At 38.7% G+C, this 21,288-nt stretch overlaps 1 protein-coding gene across 1 annotated transcript in view; it reads left to right on the plus strand.

Annotated features, from left to right (window-relative positions):
- The window catches only part of TRPC6 (transient receptor potential cation channel subfamily C member 6), a 599,576-nt gene that overhangs the window by 431,525 nt on the left and 146,763 nt on the right, over positions 1 to 21,288 (plus strand). Inside the window, exon 6 of the mRNA XM_053708587.1 lies at positions 13,442 to 13,672. Within this exon, the coding sequence (XP_053564562.1) occupies positions 13,442 to 13,672 (231 nt within the window). The remainder of the gene's footprint in view (positions 1 to 13,441; positions 13,673 to 21,288) is intronic.

Genomic DNA, 21,288 nt, shown 5'->3' on the forward strand with positions numbered 1-21,288 from the left:
CTATGTTTAGGAGGCGTGTTAGACAGTGCGGGTGATTTAGACTTTAGTCAGGTTTTATAGGCGCCGGCAGTTTCTAACGTGGCGCAAGTCACTGGCGACTCCAAAAATCTGTACTTACGCAGATTTCTGGACATCGCTGGTTTGTGAGACTTGCGCCACTTTAGCAAGTGACGGCGCCGCATATTGGATGGCTCGAGTTGCAAGCTGAAACTGCGGGCGACGTGGGTTCCCTCGCTTGCGCCGCAAACTGCGATCTATATCGGATTGCGCCCTTGATATTTTCTTCAAAATAATAAAATAAATAAATAAAATCGTATAGACACAGTGACTCTTCTTTGTAAATCTAATATTTACCAATGTATGACATTAATGAATGAATGAATGCTTACAGTTGAAATAAGTTAAATTATTAAAGACTCATTTACTCCCATTTACTTCTATTATCACATTTGCTTCATTCACTTGGTATCTTTTGTTGAAGGAGCAGCAATGCACTACTGGGAGCTAGCTGAACATATTGGCTGAGCCAATGGCAAAAGGCATATATGAGCAGCAACCAATCAGCACCACCCAGTAGTGTATTGCTGCTCCTGAGTCTACCTTGATATGCTTTTTCAACAAATGATACCAATACATATAGGTTTACTTAAAGGACCACAAAATACAGTAGAATTGCAATATCAAGAAATGCGTAATAAAACAGACAACAGGAAAGCACTTAGGGCCCAATAATCTAAAGTTCTCTAGGCTGGCGAAATTATTAAAGAATGCTCACCTGTATTTTTAAATCCAATTTTTACCCTGAGAACAGGGTATCTCGCTAAGGGGCGTATACTGCAATTTTGTATGGGAAGGAGATGCATACTTTACAAAAGTGCACAATGAAATTAATATTTAAAAAATATTCCAAAACAAATAATTGAACCATTCACACAAACATACGCAGGAAAAAATTGTATCATTAAAGGGACATGAAACCCATATTTTTTCTTTTGTTATTTAGAAAGAACATGCAATTTTAAACAACTTTCTAATTTACTTCTATTATCTAAATTTTAAGGTTCGCGACATCACTAATTTTCGCACTACAAATCTCACTGTTTTTTCTTGGAACCTAAAAGGTGGCAAGCTTTTCTCAAAACACTCAAAATACTTAATACCATATTGGAAAAATACATGCCTAGTAAAATATAGATAATATAAGATACTGCATGCAGAAATCAGTGTTATATTGGCTGCAGGATTACTTTTTTAAAAAAAATATTTTTTTATTGAGATATTTATCAGTTACAAACACAAGTGGATGTCCAATGATAAACAAGAAAAGAAGTGAAAACAATGCACATATTGCAGACAGTGAGCTTGCAGGTATCGGTAAACATTAGTGAGACTGCCTAAATTGGAGTACAATATAGAGTTTAAGTATATCCTGACCATGTATACATTGTTAGGAGCTAGCTTTCTAAGCATATGCCCAAGAATAGTAGATATAAGCACAAAGTGGAAATATTGTTTAGCAAAATTAATCACATAAAGAAGAAAACGTCATTCAAGCGCAAGTAAAACTTTATAGGGCTGCTCACTGTTACAAACTCAGATACATCCTAATCAAGTTCACTGCTCTGTTGGTATTCTCTCCACAAAACACTTCAATAATAACATAACTGGAACTATAATGATATCTCTTTTTTATATATAACATACTTATGAGGTAACTACTGAACTGGCCACTTTTGGGCCAACTGAATCACGGAAATCATATCTAGTGGCAGTTACATAGGGACCACTCTTGGTCCACATGGTGCAATTTATAAATCGAGCATACAATGATATTTATATGGTGGTTGCTTATGTGAAAACAATAAAGAGTAAATATCAGTAATACTGAGTATAGGTTGGCAACCATGGTGATATGTAAACAGGGTACAAAGCTTGATCTAGGCTAAATTGAAACATTGTGAATGGTTAAGGCAGCTAGCCTATCCCGGTAGCCCCAACTCTTTGACAGTTAACACCTCTATTAAATTTAGTATTAGAGACTTGACCACTAGATTAGCAACAGAGTAGGACAATATATAATACAATAAATCTCCTTAAAGGGACACTGAACCCAAATGTTTTATTTTGTTATTCAGATAGAGCATGACATTTTAAGCAACTTTCTAATTTACTCCTATTATCAAATTTTCTTTATTCTCTTGGTATCTTTATTTGAAATGCAAGAATGTAACTTTAAATGCCGGCCCATTTTTGGTGAACAACCTGGGTTGTCCTTGCTGATTGGTGGATATATTCATTCACCAATAAAAAAAGTGCTGTCCAGAGTACTGAACCAAGAAAAAAGCTTAAATGCCTTCTTTTTCAAATAAAGATAGCAAGAGAACGAAGAAAAATTGATAATAGGAGTAAATTAGAAAGTTGCTTAAAATTGCATGCTCTATCTGAATCACGAAAGAAAAAAATTGGGTTCAGTGTCCCTTTAAGGCTAAGGTATGACTTGTGTCAGAGAGAACATATATATGCTGAGATAAGGGGGATACTCTTATGTTTAACGGAGGATTAATTACATAATTTGTAGGAGCTTTTAGGACCCTTATATGACGTTCCTGGGTAGGGGAGCCCAATATATAATTAACTCTAACTGCACCTACTGTTTATGCTAAATTAAGATGTACTGTCTAATAGGTTGCAAATACTAAAATAAAATAAACCCCAGTTTGAGGAGGCTATTTAAAACTAGCAGCCTAATTCCATAACATAGTTTTGAACTAAAGAGTTATCACTGATACATGGAGAAATAAATGGCATACACTATAAATGATAGAGCCTCAATTTGAGTAGCTGTAAGAAACAAGTAACCCAGTCCCATATCATGGTTTCAAACTAAAAAGTAATCAGTATTATATGGGGAACTGAATAATATAACAAGACAGTCCATATGCCTGGGTTTGAGGGTATCTGTCAGAGTAAAGTTACCCAATCGGGTGAATTGAAGCTCCCTTATGGTGTGATAAAGGCTCAAGGTGGAGTAGAGGGTGAAGAAGCGCTGTTGGGGGTAGTTCCCCTGGTAAATCTGAGCCGCCAAAAACAAGTAGCGTGGGTGGGTAGAGGTGTGTGAGATCACATCTGTCTCTGCTGAAGAGGGCCTCTTAGGGGGGTTTAGGTCACAGGTAGTCCCCAGATCTATGGATGGCGCATTACAATTTTTTGGGTGGCCGGCCGTATCCATCCGTTTTGGTAGTTGTTTCCCCCAAGATGCTCTCCCAGTCCCGGTAGCAATGAAGTTAGATGTGACATTGAGGTCCCCTCTCTTTGATGCCACAAGGTAGCTTCCTGCTGTATTGCATGCAGTTTCTCCCATGGAACTAAGGTTTGCTGAATGTTCTCTGTCACATTGGGAAGAGGCTGTAAGTAGTTATGCTGTATACCAGGCGCCGTTGCAGCCGCCATTTGCAATTCCGTTTTCGGCTGTTGTTGAGAGCGGCTTTCATTAGAGAAGAGAGGTGAGCAAAATTACTGTCTAATTTCTGAGCCAGGGCAGCCAGGAGGCTTGTATTCCGTTGCATGATGCCTCATCCATGTCTGCAAGTACCTTCACTGCCTAGTGATATCAGATAGGTAGATTTGCTGTATCGGGCGACCGGGGGGGGGGGGGATATATTGATGAGAGGAGGCTGCTGCCTTGCCTGTCCAGAAGTGCTTTATAGTGGATCCCTGTGGAATGGCTATCAATAGATTTAGTTGAGCATCATAGAGCCAGATCCACGGGAAAGGATTATGATTTTTGAGTTGAAGATTAAATAATCTATGGAATCTCCTTAAGGGATCTGGAGCTTTCAAGTTTTGTGTCTGGATATGGCGACTGCTAGGACACGCCCCTCCAGGATTACATTTTTAAAGTGTGCACTCTGGTCACTGCTAACTTTGTTTCACGTAGCGAAGTGTCCTTTTCCAGAGAGTCCATTAATTTCAATAGGAGAAATTTCACCACTTGTTGGGACTGCCCCTTTTTAACGATAATTTCACCAGGGCAGCCCATGCGTGGGTCGGCGAGAAAAAACATATCTGATCTGGCAAAGTTTAGATCATTAAGTGCTTAGTCTAAATTTCAAATGATTGATTAGTAGAATTTTTTTCTGAAATTTTTCAGATATTTTTATTTTTCTTCCTCTTGCATCATGTGACAGCTCTCTGTGTATACATATAAACTGTGAATTCTTGCACATGCTCAGTAAGAGATGGTGCTTACGAAAGTGTGCATATAAAAGGTTGTGCACATTTAGGTAATAGAGTGAATTGGAAAATTGTTTAAATTTTTGTGCTCTATCTTAATCATTAAACTTTAATTTTGACTTTAGTCTTTATTTAATCTAGACCATATATTGTTTTATACATTAAAATGGCATATGAGACAGTTTCTGAGTGTATTGCATTTGCTCAAGACAATAAAATTATTCCAAATAGTCTTGGAATACTGTCAAACATATTGAAATGGTCAGTTTTGCACATTATCAACCACTGAAATAAAGGGTGAAACCTCTGGTCAGGGGTATTGTGATTTCCCAAGCCATTGGGCGATTTTTCTGCCCAGATTTGATCAGAACTTTTCTCAGCATAGGATTATGTTATCACTTGAATTGTGATAACTCAGAACTTGAAAAACATGGATCGTTAGCTGAAAATCTTATGGTAAATAGGATCAGAAATATTGGAATTTAACAAATTATTATTTTTTTTTTGCATTAGAATATCACTTTATATAGAATTTATCTTGCATACAAGATTGAGAACAGTCTGTCAGACATGCATGTCATTTTTTTCCTTTGATGTTGCATACCATTAAACTTCTATTAAAAGCCCTGGCAGAAATAGTTTGACAATAGATAGTTTATAATATGTGTCAGTATCGAGACTGTAACATTAAGCAGAAACATGGACAATGAAGATAAGTGAAAAAAGCCAGACTGTGGAAATATCAATGTTTAGAATTAAAACATATTTATCACACAATGGAAGAACTTCAGTCAATATACTCAATATAATGATGAGATAAAAAAAGTATGAATAGTTCACAGCTATGGGATCTATAAACAGTTTTGCACTTATTTTTTACACAGATATTGTTGACTTTATAGGGTAGAATTATTTTAGATGGTAGACATAAGGTTAATCAATAGAATTTCGGAATTATATATGTTTGAGTATAGAAATATCAATTTTTTCTTTTAAAAACACTTTATTAGATATAATAACAAATAATGGTCTTGAGGGATTCCAATATTTTCCAAATTCTCATTTAATATAAGAAAAAAAAATAGGATTGGCCAATCAACAAGCGCTACCCAGGTTCTGAACCAAAATTGGGCCTGCTCCTAAGCTTACTTTCCTGCTTTTTTTCAAATAAAGATACCAAGAGAACTAAGAAAAATTAATAATAGGAGTAAATTAGAAGGTTGCTTAAAATTGCATGCTCTATCTGAATCATCAAAGAAAACATGTGCGTTTCATATCCCTTTATGTTTATTTCACTTTGGGGAAGGAGTTTGTTTAACTTAGGATACAGTGGAACACAGCTTAAAAGGACATGTACATTTAAAGTTATGCTTCTGTAACTTTTACCCTAGTATAAAATTATGTATATTTGGGAGTTCTACAAATAACTTGCACTGAAAGCTTAAAAGTTAAGTTAGTACAATGTGACATTGGGAGGAATTTTGTGGTCAGAAATTTTACAGTGCTAGTTTTCTGCCAATACATTTGATGCCCTAAAAAGGATTGCTTTCTGATTGGATAAATACTGAGTTAAAGAACCATTTAACACGGAAAGTAAGTTGTGTATTACTCATCCGTATATTTACTATTATACTACACCATTTTTGTCCCTCACTTTGAAAGTTATACATTTTCTCTCTTTATCCCTTTCCTGCACATAAGAAAAATCAAATGTATCTCATAAGAATAGTTCTGCATCTTACAACGTAGCATATGACCCCTCTAATAGGTACTTCCTCCAATAAAGACACAAAACGGAATATGGGTTACAAAGGCTGCAGCTTTTTATTTAAACAATTAACATATAACCATAAATAACTGAACATTAAATACCCCCAGCCAGTGCTTGCCCCCATAGCATCTCCATTTACCAGCTACCATTTCCTCTACTCCTCTCCTTAAAACCGGAGGTACCCATATAAATGCTATTCCATACAGCAAGCACTCCGCCACAGCTGCGACAAAGATCTCCTCCATTTCAGGGACGGAGGGCGGGAGCTTCCTTCCACACTTACCCTCTGCTCCAAAAGTTTGAGGGACCACCCCTTACTTATAACGGCTGCCACCGGCCCCTCCTCACCACCTCTTAGCCACCCCCCACAACTTGGCTCTGTCACACCTATACAGGGGTCAAATGCCCTTCCCCTGCATAGGTGCCGTCCAGGGCTTCCTTGACCCCTCTAATAGGTACTTCCTCCAATAAAGACACAACACGGAATATGGGTTACAATGGCTGCAGCTTTTTATTTAAACAATTAACATATAACCATAAATAACTGAACATTAAATACCCCCAGCCAGTGCTTGCCCCCATAGCATCTCCATTTACCAGCTACCATTTCCTCTACTCCTCTCCTTAAAACCGGAGGTACCCATATAAATGCTATTCCATACAGCAAGCACTCCGCCAGAGGCAAGGCCTACCGCCGCGCCCCGCCAACCACATCCAAGGCCTTCGCAACCCATTCCTTAACATTAAAATTAAACAAGTGTAAACCAACCTCATTCAAATGCACCCCGTCCTTCAGGAAAAAACATCTTCTTGATTCCCCCTCGAACTCCACATGCCGTAGAGACAGCCCACCAACCCTTTTTATGAAGCTACTCATCATCCTATTTACCTTTCTCCGTGATGCCTCCAATTTCTTTCCATCCCAGGCTGCCCTCCAGTATACCCTCAGTTCCATCTCAGACCACAAAATCAACAAATTTGGAAATAATGTAAGCAATCTCTTCACATCTCTTTTCATCCCATCCACCAACTCCTTTTGGGATCTGGAACCCAAATCATTACCCCCCAGATGTATCAACAAAATATCTGGAGGGCAGAACAACCTAGCATATTCTACAACTTTTATAACTAACTGGTCCCACCTCATTCCTCTGACTCCGAACCACCTGATGTTGACTTCTGAAGACGAAAACCCCATCTGGACCCCCTCCTCTCTAACCAACGCCGCCTTCCTAGCCCAATATATATAGGAATGGCCTATCAGCCAGCACTGTATTGGACCTGTAACGAGAAAACAAGCATCACTAGACTAACGTAGGTCTAACATATGAAACATATCTATTCGATGCCCACCTCCCAATCCTCTTAATTCCTTCTGCCCCCACATCCAAAGCATAAGCCTCTGTGGCCGCCCTGATTCTGAAATTGAAACAGGGACAATGATGACCCATCGCTATGCACAAACATGGGGCCCATCCCCATAGGCCTTACCTCAACCAGGTCCTGCACCGCCTTCACCGGGCAACAAGGGCCACCCATAGCCTTCAAGACAATCTGAACCCCTTTCCCTACCTGATCCGTCTTGGATCTCCCCAGCCAGATCAACAACCTATCCACTTCCACTACCATGTCTGACCTCTGCATCCCCTTTTTATCCCTTCTATTTCTACCCACCAGCTCCGAAACCCTGAAAGCCCCAAAGAAGGCCACCACAAAAACTGCCCAAAAAAGCACCCCTTCATACTCGGATTTGAAAATCCCAGGTAGTAGCCCCACCACCCTTTGCAGCACGGAAAACATCACCGGCCTTCTCCCATCCGCCACTGATTTCCCTCTGCACAAACTTCGGGCCACCAGCTGTACTAAGAAATGCTTCAACACATCCTCCCACCCCAGTAACTGAAATAAAAATGCCATAGCCACTAAATGCCTTCTCACCATGGACCTAGATATCCTGTTCTCCCTCCACTCCTGCATCCACTCCAGCAGAGCCCGTAGCCTTCCCGCTGTAGACTCCATTGCTCCCAACTCCTGCAGCCTTGAGGCCCACTGTTCCCATACCTGTGTATAAGCCCTCCATGTCCTCGGCACCAAAGCTCCCTTTACCATGTCCATCAGGTTGGCAATGCTATGTCCCACAGTTCATCTGGGCACTGCTCCCCCCGAACCTCTGCCTCCGGGGCCAGCCGATGAAACCGATCCCAGATAGCACATCACTGCAGGAACTCATTTATCACCCTTGCCTGCCACCCACCTTTGCTAAACTGCCTAATGGGAGGGCACACTCTATTGCTCCCCTTTACCCATGTCTGCAATTCCCTGGTGAGGGGAGGGAATCTCCGTATACAAGTCACCAGGAGTCCGGGACCATCAATGGGTAATGGGCTTCCTAGGGAACCCTGTGCATATCCCTAACCAATCTCTTCCTAATTTATTCAGTATCATTATGAAAATCCCCCCACCTGGCCCAGAGGTCTTGCCACTATAGCCCTCGTGCCTGAACGTAGCGTATCATTAGAAAACCTTCTAAAGTTTTTTATTTGCCCCAACCCCCTACATCCATGCCCCTTCTTGTGGCCTCTTTCTAACTGTCTTGGGCTTATCTACGGCCCCCCGTCTTACCTACAAGCACCCCCCTTCATCTGGGCCTTATCTACGGCCCCCCCCAGAATGCCCCTGTTATTGCCGCCAGGCCTTATCCCCGGCCCTCCACTTGTGCTTGCTGCCCCACCGGCCCATCTCTTAGGCCTTCTGGCATCTGCATAGCCCCCCGGCTTCGCCTCCACACTTGCGCTTGAGCCCCCTCCTCTCTCTCCTTCATCTTACCTCCATCCTCGACGATCATCGCCGTCCTCGACCCCGCCTTCTTCTTCTGCTTGCCGCCGCGGGCCGTGACACCTCCGGATCCACCATCTGCTGCCCCGACCGCCACTTGCGCCAGCCCAGGCCTCCTTGTGGGCCCAACCGGCGTCGAAATCCTGCTCCCCCGTCCGATCGGTCCACCAGGTGACGTCCCTCTGGGGCTTCTGCCTCTCGCAGCGCTTCCGCTACCCAGCTCCGGGCTGAGCCTCTCAGGCGGTCTGGCCCTCCTCACCGGCCGCCCCCTAGGAGGCCGTGACATCCCGCTCCTCTCTGTCACTTCCACTGCCGCCGGAGCAGCCCCTGCCTTCCGGAGCTGCTCCATGACTCAATCGGCACCCCTGGCTTGGGCCAGGGCTTCTACCGCAGCCACCACGTCCCGAGTCGCCATGCTGCAGAAGGTAAGTGTGCAACAAAGCTAGCTTCCTTCCACACTTACCCTCTGCTCCAAAAGTTTGGCGCTCTTTTCAGGGACCACCCCTTCCTTATAACGGCTGCCATGGCCCCTCCTCACCACCTCTTAGCCACCCCCCACAACTTGGCTCTGTCACACCTATACAGGGGTCAAATGCCCTTCCCCTGCATAGGTGCCGTCCAGGGCGTCCTATATATTCTTATCTTGGGATTAAACAGCCTAAATGAGTTTAACCATAAGCAATACTCATAATATTTATGATAGAAGCTAAATACTGTAAGTGCACCTACAATAAACCTATTAAAAAATGATTTGCATTGTAAATGTCTCATAAAGCAGCTTAAGATTTTCTTTGTGTCAGTTTTTTTAACCATTTTGCTGCCAACATGACACACAAAAATGGAATACGATACACAGTTTTTACAAAGGTATTAGTGATTTTTTAGTATAAACCTGTACTGAACAAAACTTACTTTTTTGTGAGAGTTTTCTGTCAACCAGTGAGGAAAATATACTTAGGTATTAGTATTTTGTTATTTACACTTGAAATATAATCAGTTGTTTTGCAGAGTTCATTTTGACGGCAAATTTCGATTTAATCTTAGTTTTAGTCTTTTGACTAAAATGACAATTTAGTTTTAGTCGTATTTTAGTCATCTGAATTGTTTTAGTTTTTTTTCTAGTTTTAGTCGATTAATCTCCAGTAGATTTTAGTAGACTAAATCTCCAGTAGATTTTAGTCGACTAAAATCTAAGGGGTTTAGTTAAAGTGTAATGCATTATTTAAGCATTTCTCTATAATTTCCAAACTCATTATATACTCCAGGAGTAAACATAACACCTGTTATTATTTATGGTATTAAGGTTTAAGCATGCAATACAGACACAAATTTAGCCGTTGTGATATGTAACATCTTTATTAAACTTAAAATGAAATAAAACCAAGTTTCATAAACAAACAGAAGTGCAACTTAAAAATATAAAAAAACAAACTGTAAACTGTATTGGCTGTAACGCCATTGCACATATTACCCAATATAAAAACTTTACCAGTCCTCTGTTAATAATTAAAAAAAGTATCAAGTAACTCAACACAACAAAAAGTTTCTGCAGCTAGCACAGGCACAGCATAACTTAAACCCATACTTGTGGGTTATTCTTATTTCTATAGGAAGAATCAATTGATTGTTCACAAATTCTAAACATTTTCAGCAACGAAATTAACACTACTCTAGAACTTCCAAACTCATTATATACTTCTGGAGTAAAGGTTTATTAACCTGTTTTTATTTATGATTTTAAGGTTTGAACATGCAATACAGATTTAACAGATTTAACTGTTGTAGTATATAACATGTCTTTATCTTAAAATTAAATAAACAAGATAGCCTTGATTTTTTTTTTAACAAAAGAGCAGTAATTAGATATGGATTGATTATAACCAGGGGTCAAGTCCTTCTAGATAAAGTGTGAGTACTCACCAAGACTTCCACCCCCCCTCACAATTAATATTGTTTTATATACACACATACACTGTATTTATATGTACATTATATCATCTATACACTTTGGTTAATGAAAGCAAATTAAATCCATTGAAGGGTTGAATGGTTGCCTTTGGGCCTGAGAATCCTCCTCTGTCAGAGTCTCGCCCACTTAAGATGCATTAGTCCTATTTCTGCTAAGGGGAGCTAAATAGCCACAAAACAAGCCACACAGAAATGTAAGCACCATGTGTTCCACACAGTGCAGGGTGATCACACAGCAGGACCACTAACAGGCTTGCGTTTAGTGTATTGTAGGAAATGTTACTGCCCATTACTAGAGGATCTCACTATCCCTCTAACTAGACTGTGCTCCAGCAACAGCAGTGTTTACTGAAGTGTTTTGGTTCTCTGTCCAGGGGGAACTTAGTTCCTCCTGCAAAAATAGTGCAGGAACTCCGTTCTCATGCGTTCCCGCTCGACTTGACCCCTGATTATAACACCTTGCATAAAGTGTTAATTTTTACAGCAAATTTTGATTTAATTTTAGTCATAGGGGCATATTTATCAAGCTCCGTAAAGACCACTGCTCCATAATCTGTCCGCCTGCTCTGAGGCGGCGGACAGACATCGCCGGAAATCAATATGATTGAATACGATTGGGTTGATTGACACCCTCTGCTAGCGGTCGATTGGCCGCGAATCTGCAGGGGGCGGTATTGCACCAGCAGTTCACCAGAACTGCTGGTGCAATGATAAATGCAGAGAGCGTATGCTGTAAGCATTTATCAATGTGCAGCGGACATGATCCGTAATATCGGATCATGTCCGCTCGCATCTTCTTAAATAGGCCCCATAGTCTTTTGACTAAAATGTCATTTTGATTTAGTTTTAGTCCTAGTCCTTTGACTAAAATGCTATTTTAGTTTTAGTCGTATTTTAGTCATCAGAATTTCTTTAGTTTTACTCACATTTTAGTCTAGTTTTAGTCAACGAAATTAACACTGTTGTTTTGCAGATCGGGTACACCTTAAAATTCATCTTCAATTGGGTTTATCTAATCTAGTTTTTGCTATGACCAATTAGTCACAAATGTAAACAAGTTCCTGCACAAATCAGCCAATCTCAGTGCAGCAAGTAGGAGGGTCAAGGTTTTCTGTATTCTATGGAATGCACTCCAGACTCTCAGGAAAATTAGAAACACTACAGTTTTCAGACTTACATTACAAGAAAATCAGCAAACATTTAATGAAAGTGCACTACAGAGTTTTTTTAAATTATGTATAACTAAACATTTTGGGCTAGATAGATTACAAGTGGAGCGCTAATTTATTGAGCCTTCTTAAACGGGCAAATTCGCCTGTTTACGGGCGCACAATAAATTACCAGTCATTACAAGGGGCTGGTTAATGCTACTGCGAACTAGCGGTAGCAATTAGCAATCCAAAAATTAACTAGAGGTCAGACCCCTATTTAATTTTTAAATTATCCCACAATTGCCCCCCCACAAAATAAAGTGTGAGGTCCCATTTTGTAAAAAAAAAAATTGTAGCATCTTTTAAAAAATAATAACAAACAAAGCAGTTTTAAGGGGTTAAAGTGTGTGGGTGTGGAGTGTTAGAAAAAAATGGCCCTGAAAGTACCTTTACATAGCGAACTATGGGGACTGTGTGTTCCTTGTAAATACTGTACATATGTATATGCTTACATACATATATAGATAATCCCTTTATTGTCCATTCTCTCCAGTTTTGCATAACTAACACAGTTATATTTATATACTTTTTACCTCTCTGATTACCTTTTGTTTAAGCCTCTGCAGACTGCCCCCTTATCTCAGTTCTTTTGACAAACTTGCATTTTAGCCTGTCAGTGCTCATGCACTGTTATTTATGTTATGGCACAAAGCAGTGTTTACCTGTGAAAAACTGTCAAAATGCACTGAGATAAGAGGCATCCTTTAATGGATTAGAAATCAGTTTACCTTTTAACAAAAAAAAAACCAAGAAAACAAAGCAAATTTAATGATAAAGTAAATTGGAAAGTTGTTTAAAATTGCATGCCCTATCTGAATCATGAAAGTTTAATTTTGACTTGACTGACCCTTTAATGTCCCTTTAAAGTGGAGGTCAATTTTGACGATTTAGTACCCGGTTTTTAATAATCGTATTAAAAACAAGGGCACTTTAATTCATCAAAATTGACATTTCAAGCATTTTCTTCAAAAACTTACCTTTTAATCTTGAGAGCCTCTGCAGCGCTTTCTCTCCGCCCCGTCGCAAGTCCTCTTTGCGGGTCCAAAATGACGAATCTGGCTTCATCCAATCACGGCGTTCCCTCAGGGCTATGATCACCCGGGGGGAACGCCGTGATTGGAGGATGCCAGAGTCGTAATTTCTGACATAAGCAGAGGCGTCCGACGGCCAGGGGAATCGATGGAGCCGCTTTCAGGATTAAAAGGTACGTTTTTGAAAAAAACGCTTGAAATGTCAATTTTGATGAATTAAAGTGCCCTTGTTTTTAATAGGATTATTAAAAACTGGGCACTAATTCGTCAAAATAGACCTTCACTTTAAACTTTTGCAAGCAAAAAAATTATAATAAATAAAAAAAAATAATACAATATATATATATATATAGCCATTTAGAAATGCTAATAATTCTCTTTTTACTTTGCAGGTATGATATGGTCAGAATGTAAAGAAATTTGGTCTCAAGGTCCCAGGGAATATTTATTTGAGTTATGGAATATTTTGGACTTTGGAATGCTGGCAATCTTTGCAGCCTCTTTCATTGCCAGGTTTATGGCGTTCTGGCACGCTTCCCGAGCACAAAACTTTGTTAATGATGAGAACATCAAAGACTTGACAAGTGCAACGCTGCCTCCTGAAATAAAATACTACACTTATGGTGAGTTTGATGAAGCCCATTATTTAAACACATTTATGACTGTTTTCCAATGAGGAATTTTAGTTTGTTCTAACAAGTTTAAATGTTTAATGAAGTAAGGAAGAGGTTTGTTTGTAAGCAAGTTAGTGATGATTGAAAGAAAAAAGTCTAAAAACATTTATCTGAATAGTACAGAAGGTCAAAAGCCGCAAATCTATAATTTTGTCTTTGGCTTGTCTTTGAATGTAGCAATATTATATAGGGTGTTCCATATTCAGTAACACTCTAACATTAGGTGACAAGATGACGCTATTTTTTAGGGACATTCCCGAATTTGGGGAGTCTGTCCCTAATTTTTTTTTAAGGACAGTCCTTAATTTGGGCAGTCTGTCCATAATTTTTTTAAAAGGCTAAAATGTCACAGATTATCCCAAATATGCCCAAACTGGATTTCTCTCACTTGTCCCAGATTGTAAATAATGAGAACCAACTTCACTTTCTACAAAATCAGCTGCAGTTACTTCTCCAATTCAGCAGGGGTTGCATATTGCTGTTTACATTAGACAAGTTACAGCAGCAGGTTAAATGAGTCTAATCCCCTTTTTAGAAGGAGACGAATCGGCTGATTGCTGTCCGCCTCCTCAGAGGTGGCGGACGAGTTAAGGAACAGCGGTCTTATGACTTGAAGCGGAGAGGGTCGGAAGCAGCATGCGCTGCTTCATAAATCGACCCCTAAGTATGTGTTAATATCCTTACTATCCTTTAGTTACCACATCTGGCCAAATGGGAAAAGCCCAGGTACCACGTCAAGGTCCCTTCCAAAACCTGGGTTCCTAAACCAGCCAAACAATGCAAGCTCTGAACCAAACAAACTGGGAACAAGTGAAGGTGCACAGGCTTATGTAATCACCCTAGACATATGCAAAACACGGAAGGGGACTAAACTCTCTGACTGGAATGGGTACACATTCCATGACCCTGCAACATGCTCAGCCCTGGGTGCTCAATGGCATTCACAGGAAGCTGTGCTGTCCCCAAAGTCACAGGCAGTTAACCCCATACAGGTCTGGGTGCAAGGCCCATAGGGAAAAAAAAATATTAATTAAATAAAATTAAAAGCATTGTTTGGCTGGTTTAGGGACCCAGGTTTTGGAAGGGACCTTGACATGGTATCTGGGCTTGTCCCATTTGGCCAGATGTGGTAACTAACCCTTCCATTTTTGCTTTTAATCTTAGCTGAGAGTGCCATTGAGCACCCAGGGCTGAGCATGTTGCAGGGTCATTTGATGTGTACCCAGTCCAGTCTAAGAGTGCAGTCCCCTTCCGTGTTTTGTATATGTCTAGGATGATTACATAAGCCTGTGCACCCTTCACTTGTTCCCAGTTTGTTTGGTTGAGAGCTTGCATTATTTGGCTGGTTTTGGGACCCAGGTTTTGGAAGGGACCTTGACGTGGTACCTGGGCTTGTTCCATTTGGCCAGATGCGGTAACTAACCCTTTCATTTTTGCTTTTTTTTTGCTTCCTGTGAGTGCCATTGAGCACTGTTAGCTGAGCATGTTGCAGGGTCATGGGATGTGTAACCAGTCCAGTCTGAGTGCAGTCCCCTTCCGTGTTTTGTATATATATATATATATATATATATATATATATATACTTTTTACTTTCAACTTGTAATACATGTGCTACCCGATGCACTCAAAAAGGTTACTTTTAGCGGATTTAGCGCAATAGAGCTCCACTTGTAATCTAGCCCAGATTCAGGTGGTTATGTTTGGGGCTGAAGCTCTTGTATCATAATAGCTTATTGACCATTGACAAAACTCAGCTTGGTGTGGACACTCTAAAGGCAATGTTAGTGACTAAGGTAAATTTGTGTTTTTTAAGATGCTTCTGATGAAGAAAGACCTCCTTAAGAAAATTCTTAGCTATGAAAAATACAGCAGTTCTTCTTTATTTAAAGGTCAATCTACACCAGAATTGTTATTGTTTTAGAAGATAGATAAACTCATATGAACCTATAATAATGCAATAGACGAACAGCAAACTGTGGCTCATAGTATATAAGAGCTAAAAGTGTAAGCAAAAACACACCTGAGCCACCTAAGTCTGGGTATCCAGTTAGGAAGATATTATTCTTAAGTGCACTATATTTAAAGGGACACCACACAATAAGACTCTGGTCACAATCACATAGTGCCAGAGTTCTATTGGGGGGGGGGGGGGGATTAATCATATAACAGTTCAAGAGTTCTCCTGTATTTTCTGGTAACATTAAGGACATTAATCAACCCATTATAGTATATCTGGATGTATAAGGGGATCATCAGTTATAGGAAGCTTCAGCCTTCAACTGGTCAACCACTGCTGAAAGTATACATAGCTAGCAGCATACCCTATTGTAATGAATTGTGGAGTAATGATATTCAATATATTGATGATAAACATCTTTAAGTATACAAAAATGGTAACTATGGCATGGGAGATATATTCTAAATAGAAGTAACCCCAATATAGTGTTGCACTTGCCTCCGTAGCAGCCAAATATGGTATGGACTGCATTGGTTCAGAGTAAAACACAAAAGTATCTGTATTATTATTGATAAATCCTGCTATTTGGGTATGGGCCCTATACCCAACAACATGTGGACATTATAAGTAAACAAGTGTCCATAACTAAAAGGGAGTATAATATAGTGAGCTCTGTGGGTTTAACACACAACAAGATGTGTAATTGAATATGGTACATATGGTATTCAGCTGATTGGCATGTACAAACATCTTTTGTCAAAATATTGACATATTGAAAAATTAGCATATTAAGGTGATGTTATCATCCATGAACTAATTTGTATGCAGGATAATGAAATATACTAGTAAATAATAGTTTATATCTGTAGTAAATCGTAGTCGGGTCCTGGTGCAAAGGCTGAATTTAATATTAATTATCATAGTAAACACAGACGTTGTGCAATATTTGAACATATAGGTTACAATATAACCAAACTTATTCCAAATGAGCGCGTCTAGCAGAAATATAATATGTATAATACCTATATGAAGTAAAAGCTATGAGTATTACATAAAATCATAATCATATTATTTGTATACAGTCTTACGTTCAGCCTCATAATATACAAAACATTTAACCTAGCTATTATATAAATGAAATAGTAAAAACAACACTACCACACTGAAGTCGGCCGCTATATGTATGTCTTTATCCAGATACTACATACGTTAAATCTTGTTAAAGTTGGAGGCTTACTTATCATATAACAAAGATAACTTTAGTTAAGAGTCCAACATTTAGCAATAGATATTAATAGGCTCTAAGAGGGAACATAATATATAGAGGCTATAGCCTACAGGACCTCCAAATAAAGTAAAGTAAAGAGAACACAAAACACCCATTCTCTAAAAGGAATGATGCTTAAAAAAATAAAAAAGGAACAGGTGATCCCTGCAACACTCCTAAAAAAGCATTATGTTCATTGCTGCTTTTAGTAAATAATAGAGTGAGTCAAGTATAATAAGAGTCAGTTTATGATTCTAAATTTTAAATCTTGGCGTTTGTTGGCTTTGTGAAAAACATTACATATAGGATCTATAGTAAGCAACCTCTAATTAAAACAGTAAAACATTCCATAAAACATCTGTGAATATAGAAATGTGTAAAACACATAACAGGAAGCTTTCCACTCAACAAGTGATGAGGAAGACATAGTCGCCTATTTAACAAGGTGGACAGGTTATGGAGCAGCTGTCTTTAGACTGCTGCTTCATAACTTGTATTTCTGGTGAAACACGGGGCTTCAAGCTTGATAAATATGCCACATAGTCTTAAGATAAATTTATCCAATGCCTTGCTTGAAGTCATCTTGTGATGAGAGATCGTAATGCTGAATCCCTCTAGGCAAGTCGACAGGGGAATTAATAATCAGCTCTGGTTTCGTATTTAGTGCCCTCGTTGTTGCAGTAGTAGCCACTATAAGATCATCCTTCTGATCTTATAAATTACATAGTTCCTTCTCTTAGGGATTCGTTGCACCCTCCACAGCATTGGTAATGTGAAGGAGAGGGAGAACTTTCAAGACATGGCAGTTTTTTGTGACTGTTATGTCCGCTGCATCCAAATTTAGGTTTGGTAGTGTGCTATGATGTCTCATGGGGCATGTCGGCTCAGTAGGCAAAAGTAATACAGGATTCTTATCAAGGCTGCTCTTTCTCTCTTTGCCTATATGTTTAAATGCAGCATGGCTTAGCCTCTCTCTACAGTGATAGATAGGAGTGTCCACTCGTTGGAAGGAGCTAATATGGTGGTACAAATCCCAGGAACCGGATGTATCAATGCAGTTGCCCTGGTATATGGTAGTGACAGTATTTTTCAGGGTAATAGCGATATGCCAATCTGCTGCTTGTGCAGCCTTGTCATATCCTACTGCTGTGCCTTCACAGCACTCACGCAGTGTCAGCGCTAGATTGAAGAAGTGATTATGCAGGAGTTGCGTCATAGCCGACTCCCAGCCATCCAAGGCTTCCATTGTGGTTACACTTCTGACACACTTTCAGAGCCAAGAATGTCCACTCGAGAGCTCCCAAAGTCTCCAGTAGTTCTATGTGCTATAGGTATCCCATTGTAATATATATAGGGTTTTTAAAGACAATCAAACATTCTTTTTATCATATTAGAGCCAGGAGCTCTTCACACACACGTCAGATTCCTTTGGCACTTAGCTCTACCCCAGATATAGATAATCCCTTTATTACCCATTCCCTAGTTTTACATTACCAGCACAGTTATATTAGTAAACTTTTTCCCCTGATCACATAAATTGTATTTATTATCTATTGACTTGCATTTTAGCCAATTAGTGCTATGTTGTGCTGACTCTTAAATAAGTCAACGGGCGTGAGCACAATGTTATCTATAAGGCCCACATGAACTAGGCATGTGAAAAGAGGCTGTCTGTAGTGGCTTAGAAACAGGCAGAAACTTAAAGGTTTAAATGTTATACAGTATATTAATATAACAATGTTGGTTTTGAAAAGCTGGGGAATGGGTAGTAAAGGTGTTGTCTCTTTTTTTAAACAATAACAATTTTGGTGTTGACTGTTTTATCTTAGTAATAATTTTTATTATTAACTTTCATTGTAGGATAACTATTTTCACATACCTGTATGCATAAAACTCTTTTTTAACAGGTTTTTTAACACCTCCTCAGTATTTATGGGGTATTCCAAATTTGCGACTGGGAAATCTGGTCACCTTACATAAAAATATAAAATAGGAAATGAGCCTTTAAAGGAAAGAGACACTTGTGATGGAAAAAAAATGTTACAGTATGTATGTCTTCAGATTTATGGCTAAATTACAAGTGGTGCAGTATTTTGCATTTTCGGTAGAGCAAAAACTCCTCTAGGATTTTCATTTTTGTGCTCGCTGGGTTGCGCTCAAATTTCAAGTTAAAAGTATTTACTGTATTTTGCATTCCCCCATAGAGGTCAATGGAGAAAAGAAAGTTGAAAACACTATGACCTATTCGCAATAGTGCTAATCCGACATGAAAATATGAATATTTCTTATTCCAATGTTCTTTAACATGTTTGTTTGTAATATGAGCATACCCAATCGCATACTGTAATATATGCAAACATGATCGCATATTGTAATTTGCGCAAACATGATCGCATACTGTAATTTGCGCAAACATGATGCATACTGTAAATTGCGCATACCTGACATGAAATTATGAAAAATATGTATTCATATATATATATATATATTAATGTTTTTATATGTGTATATATGTCTGTAAATACATATATACACATATAAATACATTAATACATATTTATACATATAAAGACATCTTTAGACATTTATCTGTATGTATCTCAATGTCAAAGACCTTTTGCAATATTATTTTGGAATAATTTTTATTAGACAGTGTTATTATGAGTGTAACTGTACTTTGTAATGTATTTTTGATGTCTCGTGACCCTTTTTATTTTCAGAAAACTGTTAACCAGAGCTCTGAGATCACAGTAAGGATTCTAGTGGTTCAAATTTGTTCATTTTTTTTCAAATAAATGTGAAACATATTTTTGCACATGTCTAAAATGTGTCACTTGCATTAAGATTAATCTCATAGAAGGTATAGGGGCCTATCTATCAAGCTCCGAAACTAGCTTGACGGCCCGTGTTTCTGGCGAGTCTTCAGACTCGCCAGAATCAGCAGTTATGAAGCAGCGGTCACAAAGACCACTGCTCCATAACCTGTCTCCCTACTCTGAGCAGGCGGACAGACATCGCCAGAAATCAACCCAATCGAGTACGATCGGGTTGATTGACCCCCCCCCATTGGCCGCGAGTCTGCAGGGGGGCGGCGTTGCACCAGCAGCTCTTGTGAGCTGCTTGTGCAATGTTAAATGCGGAGAGCGTATTGCTCTCCAGCATTCAGCAATGTCTTGCGGACCTGATCCGCACTGTCGGATCAGGTCCGCAAGACATTTCTTAAATATGCCTCATAGTCTTAAGCAAACACATTGGAGTTGTTGGTAACGGGTAAAATTGATTTAGCCAATGGGTTGCACCTGCTTGTGAGATCTTTACTGCCAGGGATGTTGGGAATTACCAGCAGGGCTTGTATAGTTACTAACTTAATTATAATCTTGCCTATAGTATCCAATTTGATACACCTATACATTTTAGGCTTATCATAAATACAGGTACAAAACCCTATATCAAAACTGGTTGGGACTAGAAAAGGTTTGGATTTTGGAATATCTGTATAATTAAATAGGACCAGGTGTAAACAATATCTTATATAATTTTATCCATTTTTTTTATTTATATAACCTTAAATGTAGTTTTAGATCATTTTTAATACATTTGTATGCAAAGTACCATCATAGAAATAATACAATACTGTAATCAGAAAGGTAATAGTTGTTCTTTTAAATAAATATAGACTAGTACTTGCATTTTAGAACACAAAACAAACCAAAGACTCAAGCAGAGAAGATTATGATTTACTGGCAAGGAAAAATTGAATTTTTTAATAATTTTATTTGTAAAAAAAATATTCATGAAAAATGTCTGGATTTCAGAATAATTATGAACTTTGCAATTCCAGATTTGGGAATTTGTACCTGTACCTGTTTTATATGAATTAGATTACAATTTATCTGAAATATGCAAATACAACTTGATTCGAACTACAAACATCAAATTATGAGCCCACAGAAAGTTCATATTTATTATTTTATTATATACACAAGAGTGGTTCAAGCACAATCTTTATGGATCACAAACAGTACAAGATTGCATTATAATCTTTATGATGCAAAATCATAATATCTGAGTTTGATTAACTATCCTACTTTTAAGTTTGTTACCAGCCCCCAAGGAGCAGATTTGGCAATCAAATTATAAGAATTGTTAATTCATTAAACTAATAATTTTGTAGGAAGTCTGAATATCACTAGTGATTATGTATCCTTTAATCATTTCTGAATGCCTTACTGCTTTACCACTTTGGAATTACCAAAATTGTTAAACTATTTTGTAAACTTTATTAAAATGCAACGGAATACAATTTAATTAATTTGATGTGGTAAATGATAACAATCTGTT

Source organism: Bombina bombina, chromosome 3, assembly GCF_027579735.1.
Source record: "Bombina bombina isolate aBomBom1 chromosome 3, aBomBom1.pri, whole genome shotgun sequence".
NCBI lineage: Eukaryota > Metazoa > Chordata > Amphibia > Anura > Bombinatoridae > Bombina > Bombina bombina.